General features: G+C 45.2%; 1 protein-coding gene across 2 annotated transcripts in view; it reads left to right on the plus strand.

Moving 5' to 3' along the window:
- Positions 1-12675, plus strand: part of LOC310878371 (latent-transforming growth factor beta-binding protein 2-like) — a 132641-nt gene that overhangs the window by 40613 nt on the left and 79353 nt on the right. For both annotated transcript variants that reach the window (XM_083792682.1, XM_083792683.1), the window contains exons 4-5: positions 10712-10923; positions 12217-12393. In XM_083792682.1, the coding sequence (XP_083648808.1) occupies positions 10712-10923; positions 12217-12393 (389 nt within the window). The remainder of the gene's footprint in view (positions 1-10711; positions 10924-12216; positions 12394-12675) is intronic.

Consider the following 12675-nt stretch of genomic DNA (forward strand, 5'->3'; position numbering starts at 1 on the left):
TTAAAAATGATATAAGGCTAAGCCAGGGCTGAGGGGACATCGGCCTCAGCTTGGAAAGGCTGCCCTGAAGAGGTGGGTTTTGAGTGTGGTTTTGAAGGGAGGGAGGGAGGGAGGGGGCGTTTTTAATATGGTTAGGGAGTTTCTTTGTAGGGTGTTCCAAACCTCAATAACCTTTTTTTAAATCACTACAGTATATAGTCCAATACAAATTACCCAGTATAGACCTCAAAATGTAGTGAACAAATGATGAACACTATACATTAGCCCAAATGTCCCATAATGCAAAGCAAAGACGTTTGAAAGGGTGAAAAGGGGACGCAACAAACAAACATGTCAGCAGTCAGTTAGACTGTGGTGAGTACGTAAATGTTGTTTCAGTTGACGTTTTTATAGTATTATTTTTAATTACTGAAGATAAAGTTCATGGTTAATTGATCACTTTTTTGACGGGGCCATTAGTAGTACAAATGATTGTTAGCTTTTTGTGGTTAGCATTTCCATTGCACTCATGATTGCAACAGATCAGACACAGGGGATTGGGGGATACCCTATCTTCAGACATCAGACTTCAGATCATACTTTATTATCCTACACGAGGAAATTAATTTGGTCCAGTGCTCCAGACATAAAAACACTCCAAAATCCACAGTAAATCAATACAGTAAGACTTGAGCGTAGACACATTAAATCACATGGAGACTAAAACATGGAGAGTAAAACAAAAAATATATTAAAAAAACTGTGAATCACTTAATATTCAAGTTTGGTGTTAAGTGCAAATGTGCAAGTAACCAGGTAAAAACCTGTTAAAAGTCTCTTTCTCCCAACCAGGGTGCTATACTGTGACCGATAATGTGTTCCAAACATATTTGTTGTTATACTGAATCATTCCCTATACCTATAGTGAACTATATAGAATTACTGTTAGCTATGTATAGTTGTGAATGAGTGAGCAAATTGGAAGACAGACTATGTGCAAGTTTGAGTAATGACAGCCATATAGGTGGCAAACAAACATTACGTCCCTCTTGCACAACCAATAAAAACCAGTGGTGTGTTGTTCCTTTTCATTAGGCCAACCTTAGCCTGTTAGCACCAGGTGTAACGATTCCGCTGCTTTGTCAAAGTTCCCAACCCATCAATTGCGCTGTCGAAAACACATTAATCCATTCTGAACGGGAACCCATTTTGGTGTCAGCATCGTGTCGTGCTTTAGCTATTTAAAAATAGCAGATCTACAAGCTCATATCGCGCCACCGAGTGGCGCGATACGAGCTTGTAGGTCTGCTATTTTTGAAAAAATCTAGGAACGACTGACATTTTTAGAATCTGATCTCAGGTCAGAATGGGTTCATCAGAACAGTGTGTGTCCAGTGGAAAACCTCGTATGAATCTGATCTCAGGTCAGAATGGGTTAACCTTACCACCCTCAAGCTAGGCACCCTAGGTTATCTGAGGTGTATGCTCTGAAGTGTAGCCACAGTAGCTCTTAGTCTATCTGCAAAACAACGTTGCTGCCTTATGAGGTTGTGATCAACAGCAAGGGGACAACGAGAAATGGCTATAGAATTCTCTCTTAGCTTTCCTCAACTAATTAATCACTGCTCCACCAGAGCCCAGTGTTTTTGATAATGCACGTAATGATCTTTCTCCAGCCAAGCACTGGGTCTCTGTCGCTAATTAAATCCACATGGAACTGGTAAAATATGACTTCATGGTAAATTTATAATGCGGATGTGCCTTATCCTTACTGTACATTAATTGTTCAGGCAGGCGATGTCACTGAAATTCTCTGAAGCCAAACGACGAATAAAGACTCTTTAGGGGATACAGTATGTATAGTACAGTAGATGATCATGTAATTCTCCATTGACACGCAGATATAACACACCCACCCTAGCAGTACTGGCCGTGAGAACAGCTGAGAATCTAGCTAGGTTATAGCACTGACCACCAGAGATTAAACATTCACAAAAGGCTGTAATTTAAGGCTGGGCTTTGATGTGACAGAGGCTGGTGTTGTTATTTTAGAATTTTAAAATGAACGCCAACATTGCACCCTCCCGTCATTTGACCTTGTTGCCATGAGGAACAAGCAACAACAATGTCGTAAAAATGCCCCAAGAACTGTGGGGGATATTATGTTTTTTGTGGCATGCTCAGGATCAAACCTTGAGATCTTATTGAGAGAAACACATGGAGACCTCAGTGGTTGAATGGTGAATGAGGGGCCTTTGCGTAAGGCCCGAGAAATGAGATGTGTGACCACAGTGGTGGTTGACCACTGGTGGTGCAGCTGGTCTGGTGTTCCGGCTGGCTGGGTGGGTAAAAAAGGATTAATACATTCTCAACTCCCAGACACTTCTTTTACCTCTGAAAATACACACAAAGCCTGCTAGGAGAGACCAAAGACTTGACTTAATTTCTCCAAATCCAAGCCAGATCAAAGCTGGACATCAATCAAATCTGTTCAAAGGAAAAGAAAATCACCCTATATTATGATTATCCTATTATCTCTTAATTCCTTATCGCATATGTAAACAAAAAAGTTGGCAAAGTAGACTCTATAGGCTAGTTAGCTCATGATAGCATCTTGTCTGACTATTTGGTATGCTTCCTCTTTTCCTAGTTGCATCGTTATTCTGTTCTTGAGGCGATGACCAAGATTCATAGCTCTATTGGGATTTGAATACATAACATTAGCAGGAGTTGCTAAAGTGTGCGTCTCTTTGCTCATGTTCTTCGAATAAATGCCTCCTGGGCCCAGTTTCAAGGTCTGCTCTCTGCTGCCCATGTGTCTACATGCTTTATTGTGGAGAACCAAAGCCTTCTGCTCAGAGCATTCTTTAACATTGTGATATGATTAATGTACGGTACAGTACATACCACGATACATGCTATCAAAGTGCCTCTTCTCCTCAGAGACATTGTGCTGTTCCAAGCTTTGAGGCGTAGATACTTTAGTCTTACTGTATATCACACACTTCTCTGTAAAATCACAAGTGCATAACCACAATTCAAAGCCATACTCAAGGCTGATCTGGACAACAGGATCCACATGTAATCAGCATGGCTCCAAAGTCGATCTCAGCATGGCTCCAATGTTGACCGTATGACATCAACCATCTACTGTATGACATATTTATGACACATGACTCCACATTTGGCAAGGTTTCAGTGCAAAACGCAGCTCCCATTATACAATGTGCTTTTTGTTGTTGTTGTTGGTTTTGCAAAGGTACTACTGTTGTCTACCTGCACTGTGCATACAAAGTTTGGTGATGAATGTTCCAGCACGAGATTACAACTTGTGATTCCAGACGGACGGAAGGACGCACGCACTCACGCACGCACGCACGCACGCACGCACGCACGCACGCACGCACGCACGCACGCACACACACACACACACACACACAAACACACAAACTCAGATCTTGTCATAGAAGTCTAGCCTCAGCTCTAAAACAATAGAGAGAAATACATCAATTGTATAGCTTGTAGATCTGCTGTTTTTGAAAATGTTCACCTGTAATGATATGCCCAAAATAGGAACAGTTAGCCGTGGGAGTAAACTCTGTGGACCCTTTGACTTAAAGTAACAGTCAGGGCACTCAGGGCATGTCCAAATCTCCAAAGGTCCTTCTTGTTCCTCGCGGAGGTGCATGTTAAAGGATGGGAATGACGCCAGGTTGCGTAGCTGTGGTCCAAACGCCCACAGAGTGGACTGCTGAGCCCACAAGCTCTTGCACGCTTCATATTTGCAAATACACCAATATGTCTACCTTTAGTTTGGTGCCAAACTGAGTGCTTGCAGAGAACAAGATGTACAAAGCCTCCATTGTTTAGGTTACTGTCTGTGCGATCGAATAACAATTAGCAGGTTTGCCAGAATTCTGTTGTTGTTGTCATCCAAATTAGTGTGATCATCCACACATTCACTCTCCAGCTGTGAAATCATTTACGATCTCTTGTGCTCTCTATGAATTAGGTAAATGTGCATAAACTTGGGTTTACAATCTATTTATTTACCATGTACTAAGTAGACTTAGAATGATCGTAATTACAAGCAACTGTTATGTAATGAGGGTTTTTGGGGGATTTCTGTCATAAAGAGATAAACAGAGCCATTAAACATGTTTAAATAGTTAATAAGAGGGTAGACTCAGGCAGCTACACAGTAACACAGCTCTTCTCTTGCTTTTTCAGAGAACTATAGAACAGGGATTCCCAAACCTTTTTCAGCTCCACCCCCCCCCCCCACCACCACTTAAGCCCCATTTAAAAAATAGTGCGCATCATACACATTCTTACATGCCGCAGCTTTGTAATCTTTGGCATGTTTTTTTGCTTGGCTCTATTGTTCCTGCATATTTACCCGTCACCCATTTTGGGTCATGGACCCGTTTTTTATGGGTCGCAAAAGTTTAGGAAACACTGCTGTAGAATGTTCCAGGGTCTTGACTTTAGTCTGTCTGGAGGTCATGTCCGGTATGATGCTAAATATAAAGGCCTAACACAAAGAGAAGTCTGGCAGAGCAAAGCCCTGAGGCTGGGAGTTGCCGGGTTGCATGTGGCAAGACCCTCGCCGAGAGGCTGATGGCAAACACTTCTGCCTGCTGTCAGACGTCCTTGTTTAGACAGTCTGTGCAAAGCCAAATGTCTCCCTCCAACTTCCAGACGATCTCTTGATATCAGTTCTATTTTCTGCACTAGCTGCCATAAGCCAACTCTCCAAGCCATTAGATGTGAGTTCTGACTTTGGTATTTTCAATTTCAAACAAATTGGGATGAAAGATTAGCTTTGCCAAGGTAGGGTTGTGGCGAGACTGAAGTGCAGAGGGAAAAACTGTTTAATATCACAATCCAAGCCACTTGGCACTCTAAGCCCTACGCAACTAGGATGTCTGTTTTTGAAACATTAGTCTCAGTTGACAAATATGATTCATTCCATGTGATGAGGTAGAGAGATAGGTAGGTACATATTCTATAGCTAGTGGATCAGCTGTCGCCCATGCTGCACAGTCCTATAGATAAACAATGTTATGAGCTTATAGAGCAGAGTGCGCCAGGGAGATGGGTTCAGATGTAAACAGTCTGAACTGGGTATGTGTGTGGCTGTGTGACTGTGTGTGTGTGTGTGTGTGTGTGTGTGTGTGTGTGTGTGTGTGTGTGTGGGGGGGGGGGGGTTCTAAGCCCCCAGTATGACTTTTGTTCCTGACACTCTTTTAGACAAAGGAAAGAAAAAAAAGAAAGAAAAACGCCTCTACGGAAGCATCACTTTTCCCTGCCTCTCTTCAAAGTTTGCCGACCATTTGGCTTGGCAGTGGTGTTCATTGCGTTCTATTAACAGCATGGTTTATTAGATACAGCATCAGCAAAAGGATTAAAGATCTGTGGTGTTGTTTTTCTTTTCTTTTCTTTTTTCTTTTTCTTTTTTTTTTTTTTACTGTTCCCCAGTTCTCAGCAACATGTGCCCCCAATTGCCCCCCCCCATCACACACACACACACACACACACCCTCCTGATACAGCTCATCTGGGTCAGAGGGCGCGGCTGGATCAGCGAGTTGGAACTGACGATAGTGCTGTCCGTCATTCTTTTTACGAGAACTCATATGCATAATGTCGTAATGTGGTGACGGGTTCAAAGATTCTTAGCGCGGCACGTGCAAAGTTATACTTTTGTAGTGTGTTGGACACTTTGCATTGTTGTTTTGCGCGCAGTGTAGGATTTTGGCTGTCACTGTGATTTGCAATTTCCCCGAATGTGATAGATTTACTTCTAATTACCTTCCACATATGTGAAAGGAATGATGAGCGTGAACAGCTAGTGCCAATATACGTCTCGGTCAGAGTTCTCCTCTCTATCAGTTATAATCTGGAGCTTTGATCAAGTATTTGGACCCAGATATATCTGGCACTGGTGCGGCAATTCCTTTACCCTTTAATGTAACGCCTAAACATATGTAACACATTTCACGATAACACATTACATTGAACCTTACACGCAGTGCATAGACTGTACCAAAGTCATGTAATTGGATACATGATGAACATTATATGGTCTCACATGAAACCAAGATCATGTTCGTCGTACAGTATGTATGCAGAGTGACGTGCAAGGTTAGAGTAAATGCCACCATCCCTTGTCCACAAACGACTGTTCAGGTAAAGAGAGTTCAAGAGAAAACAATTATGTACTACAAAGCTATATCAATGGTTCTCTGGAGGAGAACGAGAACCATTGTTACTGTAAGGCTTTCATTCCAAAAAAGCTTACTGGACCATTCAGTTCACCCACTTGCATTTAGCTTCTTGTTTTTTGAGGGATACAGATTTTTCCCCCACACGTCTCAATATTTGCCATCGACAATGAATGGAGAAATTAGGTCAAATGTCCGCCAAATATGGCGTAAAATGTCCGCAACACATTAAATGCCATTGACAATGAAGGGAAAATGTACGGCATCGTCTCAAATGTCCGCCAAATATGGCGTAAAATGTCCGCAACACATTAAATGCCATTGACAATGAAGGGAAAATGTACGGCATCGTCTCATATTTGCCATCGACAATGAAAGGAGAAATTAGGATAAAATGTCCGCCAAATTTGTGCAGCAGGCATTCTAATGCGATGATGATGATAATGAGATGATCATGATGATGTAGGATGATAAGAGCGCCCCTCACTTCACATGGGTGTGATGGACCCTCACAGTACAAGAGGAAAGTACACACTAGGTGTCACATGGACGGACCGCATCAGAGATGTGGACCTCTATGGGGACCTACCACGGGGTCATGGACAAAGTCAGAGAGAGAAGGATGAGGCTGGCAGGGCACTGCGTCAGGCACCCAGAACTTGATGCAAGTAAATTGACCCTATGGGAGCCAACCCAGGGCAAAGCCAGGAGGAGAAAGAAGCGTACCACCTACAGTATGTAGACGTGCTGCGGCGAGACAGCTGCTTGGCTGACAACACTGCAGAGCTCAAGAACCTGATGTTGGATAGGAAATTGTGGAGGGCAGCGATCCAGGAATTGGCTAGTGAGGTCTAGGTGTTGACTAGACCTCACTCTCGCAGCAGCATAGACAAAATACCTGTAGTTTTAGTTTTGATCAATATTTATATAACTTTCGGATATTTATAATATAAACCCTTTAAATTCATTCGATTCATTTACTCATTTCTCCAACAAGTTTTACGGCAGTTTTCAGCACTGTACAGCAGCATGTAGCCATGCTTTACGTCGCTTGTTTACATTCTGCACTGCCTGAAACTGACTGCATTTTACTTGGAAAAATGGCAAAAGTTGGAAGAAAGAGACAGTCCAATATGGGATTACTTTGAATATGACAGTGAGAGAGACGCAAGGAAGTGCCTTGTGGAAAAGGATGATCGTAAAATATGAGGAGCACGTTGGAAGGGTATAGGGCTATTGTATAAGGATCGGGCATTCGTGGAATGAGCAACACAAAATGGCAAGTGGTTGGTATTTTCCCTTGCCACAACAGCTTGGTTTGATATGGAACAGTATCTCTCTCACGGGAAAAACAGAACTTGTCATCATTAAAGGCAATCTCAATGCAGTGAGATTCTGGAGCCAGTGGCAGCTTGGAGTGCTGTACGAGTGCTGTACGTGCGACCAACAGAACCAAGTGTTGTTTTTTCCTTATTACTGTGGGAGAGTGCAATCATCCAATCCACTAAGCAACTCAAAGCAAAGGTTGGTATACCAACCATTTGCGATTTTGGCACATTTCTTGGTATCCACACGTTTAGCTGTGTTGCTCATTCCACGAATGCCCGATCCTTACAATCTAACGATTAAAATTATATAAAACATAATACCAATTGGTATTTCAAAGTGAAGAAATAAAGTACCAAAGTTACGTTTCTGAACTTTTGTTGCTGAGTTTACTGTATATTTTTAAATGGTATATTTTTTTTAGGTTTTATTACACAATACTTACTCTGATCTTTAATCCTATACCTGACAAAAAACGAAAAAAAACTATAACTAAACTAAAACTAAACTAAAACCAAGCATTTTCACCAAAATGAAAACTAAATTTAAACTAGCAAACCCACTCTAAAACTAACTAAAACTAACTGAATTAGAAGAAAACAAATGAAAAAAACAAAACTATTATAACCTTCAGACACACGCACGCACGCACGCAGGCACGCACGCACGCACACACTATTATGATCAGTGCTTTGTTTCCGTCTTCAGTCCATATGTTCCTACTACAGCAGCCTTCTTATACATACCACTGTAGTCTGTGATTTAATTAAAATGGCATGGCTCTCACTGGATACCTCAAAAACATCTCTCCCTGAGATGTGTTTCATGTAATCTTGGCACTGGCAGAGGCCTTTTTGCAGATTGCTTTTCCATCCACCCAGAACAAGGTGAGGGGAATCCTATCTCGTTAGAATGCCGGGACCTTGAAGCTGCTAATGATGACATCAAACGTGCACACCGCGCCGTGCCTGCCCCCTCCACCCTATGATCTGCAGTCACCGAGGAGGGCGATGAGCTCATGCTGGGAGGGAATCGTTTTGCTGTTGAGAGAGAGAGAGAGAGAGAGATGAGACAGAGAGAAAGATAGAGAGGAAAAATAGAGATGGACAGAAAGAGAGAGAGAGGGAGAGAAAGTGCATGCAACATCTGGTCCAGCCAAGGAAATGGTGCAGGATGCGTGCAGGTCAGGTGTCACTGTCAGCAGTGGAAAAAAGCCTGTAATGACGTCGATTGGCTGGTTCTGGATGGTAAGGCCACCTCCAGCCTCACTCAGCACCACGACAGCACACCACTGAAACAAGCACATCTATAGTTTCCCTTGTTTCACGTCCTCTTTCACAGAACCCAGCCCAGTGTGGGTCAGCAGCTGTCAGCCAAAGGTGGCTGCATTTGTTTTTTTTTTCATTTAGCGTCCTGTCACATAGGCGGCTGGAATGTGGTTTGTGCTCTGCGAATGAAGAGACATGCGGAGGCTTGTGCTGCGTCTGGCACAGCTGGGAGTGGGCGTATGCGCACATTCGTTTACTATGTATACTCCGTGCAAGCAGGCCTTGCTTGTGTTTGTTTGTCTGATTATCCTTGTGTCTGCCTTTGTGTCTGAGACTGAGATTTAATGTGTAAATACGTGGTGTGTGGTTTTAAACCGCACGTAATAAACGGTAATGCTTGGTTTATTTCCTAATCTGCGGTTTGATTACAGACTGGCAGGCATTGCAGGGCCACAGGTGTGCTTGTCTGATGTAGCCAGGCTGGTTCCTCTTTTGCCTTGCTCCGCTGGCTCTCTATCAGCGCAGAGCTGTGGGATCCAGATGTTCTGAATCCCAACAGTCCTTCACGTGTGTGTGCCTGTGTGGGGGGCTTTTTTTGAGAAGGACCCCAGGTAGGGCTGTTTATTTGTCTGTCTGTCTGTCTGTCTGTCTGTCTGTCTGTCTGTCTGTCTGTCTGTCTGTCTGTCTGTCTGTCTGTCATTCTGGCTGGTCTTTTGGGGCAGAGGTTTCCCCCAGGTGACTCACATGAGCTCAGCATCATCCAGGCTGCCCCACCGCTGCGTGGGTAATTAACCCAAATTAAATGCTCGCCGGCGAAAAACGTGCTCAGTGCACTCACTCTGTGGCCGGATCCTTGTTCTCCGACCCCAGTTTTAATGCTTCCTGCTGCCCCCTGTACTGCGCAGGATGTTGCTCTCTGGGACGTCACAGTCGAAACAGATACGGTACAATGACTGGTGGAATGGTTCTGTAGCCCTGGTGGGAGGATATGATGAGATTAAAACACACACACACACACACACACACACACACACACACACACACACACATGTACATACATTCATGCACAATTCCGGGGGGTGGGGGGGGGGGGGGGGGGGGGTGATTGCAAGACTTTTCTCGCCTGGATGCTTTAATTTCTGTTAATCAGTGTTGAATGGTCTTCTATTATGAAATGTCTTTAATACCAAACAGAATCTTTGATTAATTAGGTGAAGCTCATGCCTCCATGACTTACAGCAGATGTGTGTCGAGCGCCACAGGCTTTAACGAGGATATGATATTATTGATTCAATTAAAACAGATGATGTCCAAATCATTGCATTTCATCTATAACAGCATAATGCTATGACCTAAGACAGCATGTTTGTCTCTCAGGCATATGATGTTATGTTACACGTGGTCACAGTGTTTAAGTGGATTACACGGTGGTGTGTGTATACTGTAGGTTGATTGTGGGTGTATCTGCGTCTGTGGGCGTTGCTTTCTGGCACAATGTTAGCTTTTTATCTGAGGTCATAAGAAAGGGGGGGGGAAGAGGCTGCTGGCTTGGCTTTGGAACCAGAGGGTCACTGGTTCAAGTCCAGCGCAGATCTCATTATGGAGTATGGACTGGTATACCAGGCCAGATGCCAGTTCGCCTCCTGGACGCACACACGCACGCACGCACGCACGCACGCACGCACGCACGCACGCACGCACGCACGCACGCACGCACGCACGCACGCACGCACGCACACACACACACACACACACACACACACGGACAGAGTGCACTCTCTCCCCATGCCTTCGGCCTGGTGGAGACAAAAATAGGCATGTCTGTGTTTCAGGCCTGTATGTAAAATAACTGGGTTAAATGATTAACATGAATTCATTATACTGTACATGTGTTGTGCGATGTCATTGGCAGGACCCAAATGAGACGGGGACCCCCTGACACCTCCCCTCAGCAGACTGGGACCTCCCGCACTGTGAAACGCTACCCCTCCTCTGCCGGGCCCATCACCTCCAACGCTCTGCCCAATGGAAACGCTCATAGCAGCAGGAACGCTCATTCCATCGGGCACTCCCTTAACGGGCACCGTGGACAGCAGCACAACAATGCAGTTGTGCAACCAGCAGGTACAGTTAAAAGATCTCAAATGTATACAGTACCATGCACTGCAATTCGCTCAATTATGTTCTCACTTTGCATGCATACTTAACATTTACATAGTCACGTCAAAACAAATACAGCCCATTTTGGCCCATAATGTGTTCAGGCTACCATGCATACATACACATCCGCTGGTGTCATCATTGAATGGAGCAATAGACAGACAAAAATGGAGCCTGGCTCAGACCCAGACTGCAGTCCTCCCCGAAAAAAACACCCACCGACCCACCCCCTTTGTGGTTTGCTTCTCTCCAGCAACAGAAGTTTGATATCCCAGCCGAGCACTTGAAAAGAGATGGGAGTGCGCGTGTGTGTGTGTGTGCGCGCACACGTGTGTGTGTGTGTGTGTGTGTGTGTGTGTGTGTGTGTGTGAGAGAGAGAGAGAGGGGGGGGGGGACTCTGAAGTATACACTGTCTCAGCTCCACAAAGACACGGCCGCTGGAGAGGAATGTGTGAGTGCGCGCCTGCATGCGCGTGCACACATTGTATGTGTAATACTGTGTGCATTGATTTCATGCCTGTGGGTTTTTCATATCTATAAAAAGAGAGTTCCCTATACTCTCTCAGTCTGAATCACTTCCCCTGTATGTTGTGTTGAACTAGAGATCCATGGTGACTACTACTACACTCTGGCAGACACAGAAACAACAACATGAAACACAGCTTCTTTATTATGCCCAATTATCCCAATTTCATGCCCTCTGTGCCACCCAATCCTCCAGACACAGCTGTCCAGCTGTCCCCTATCAGACGTTCTCTTTATTTTATAGTTTTCAGTCTTTACCAGGCCTGTCAAAGCACCCTAGTTTCACTCACACACTCTCTCTCTCACACATACACTCATCCATAACACCTTCTACCCCCCCCCCCCCCACCCCCATGATAAAAGCAGGCTTGGAGGCTGGCCCGATACCTAATAGCACTCTCTCCCTCACCCCCACCCTATCATACATCACTCTCCAAGCGTACAACGTGCCACTGCCCAGTCGCTGGCATGCGTCCGTCTCTCCCTCTCTCTCTCTCTCTCTCTCTCTCTCTCTCTCTTATAAACCTCGCCTCTCTGCCCGGGCCTGGTGGAGTGTGTCGCAGCACGTACTGTACTGTACTGTACTGTATGTACGGCCAGGAAGGATACTGTACGTACGGCCAGAAAGGATACTGTACGTACGGCCAGGAAGGATGCAGCTCGTCTCCGGCGTAGCCCTGCTCTTTCCGCTCGTTCTCACCCTGGCGGCCTGCGTGTGCTTCCCCCCCGCAGGGGCCAACCTGACCTCCGGCCTGGACCGCATCAAGATCGTGTTCACGCCCATGCTCTGTCGCCGGGTGTGCACGGGCGGGCGCTGCCACAACAGCTGCGAGAAGGGAGACACCACCACGGTCTACAGTGAGAACCAGCAGCCGCCGCCGCAGGCCAAGAACCAGGGCTTCAGACTCTGTGAGTGTTAAAATGCCACCCACCCCCCCCCCCCAACACACACAGTACACATGCACGCACACCATGCATGCACGCTCGCACACACACAGGCACACACACACACACACACACACACACACACACACACACACACACACACACACACACACAAGCACACTCATTTGCCCATCTTTCTTGTTCTGTCTCTGTCCTCTGCCCCCCCTCCACCCCAACTTTCTTTCTTTGTGTTCCCTCATTCTGTTTTGACAAACTCAGTGCCCACTGGTCTGCCGTCCGTTGTGA

Source organism: Protomyctophum parallelum (genome assembly GCF_964188405.1).
Source record: "Protomyctophum parallelum genome assembly, chromosome: 20".
NCBI lineage: Eukaryota > Metazoa > Chordata > Actinopteri > Myctophiformes > Myctophidae > Protomyctophum > Protomyctophum parallelum.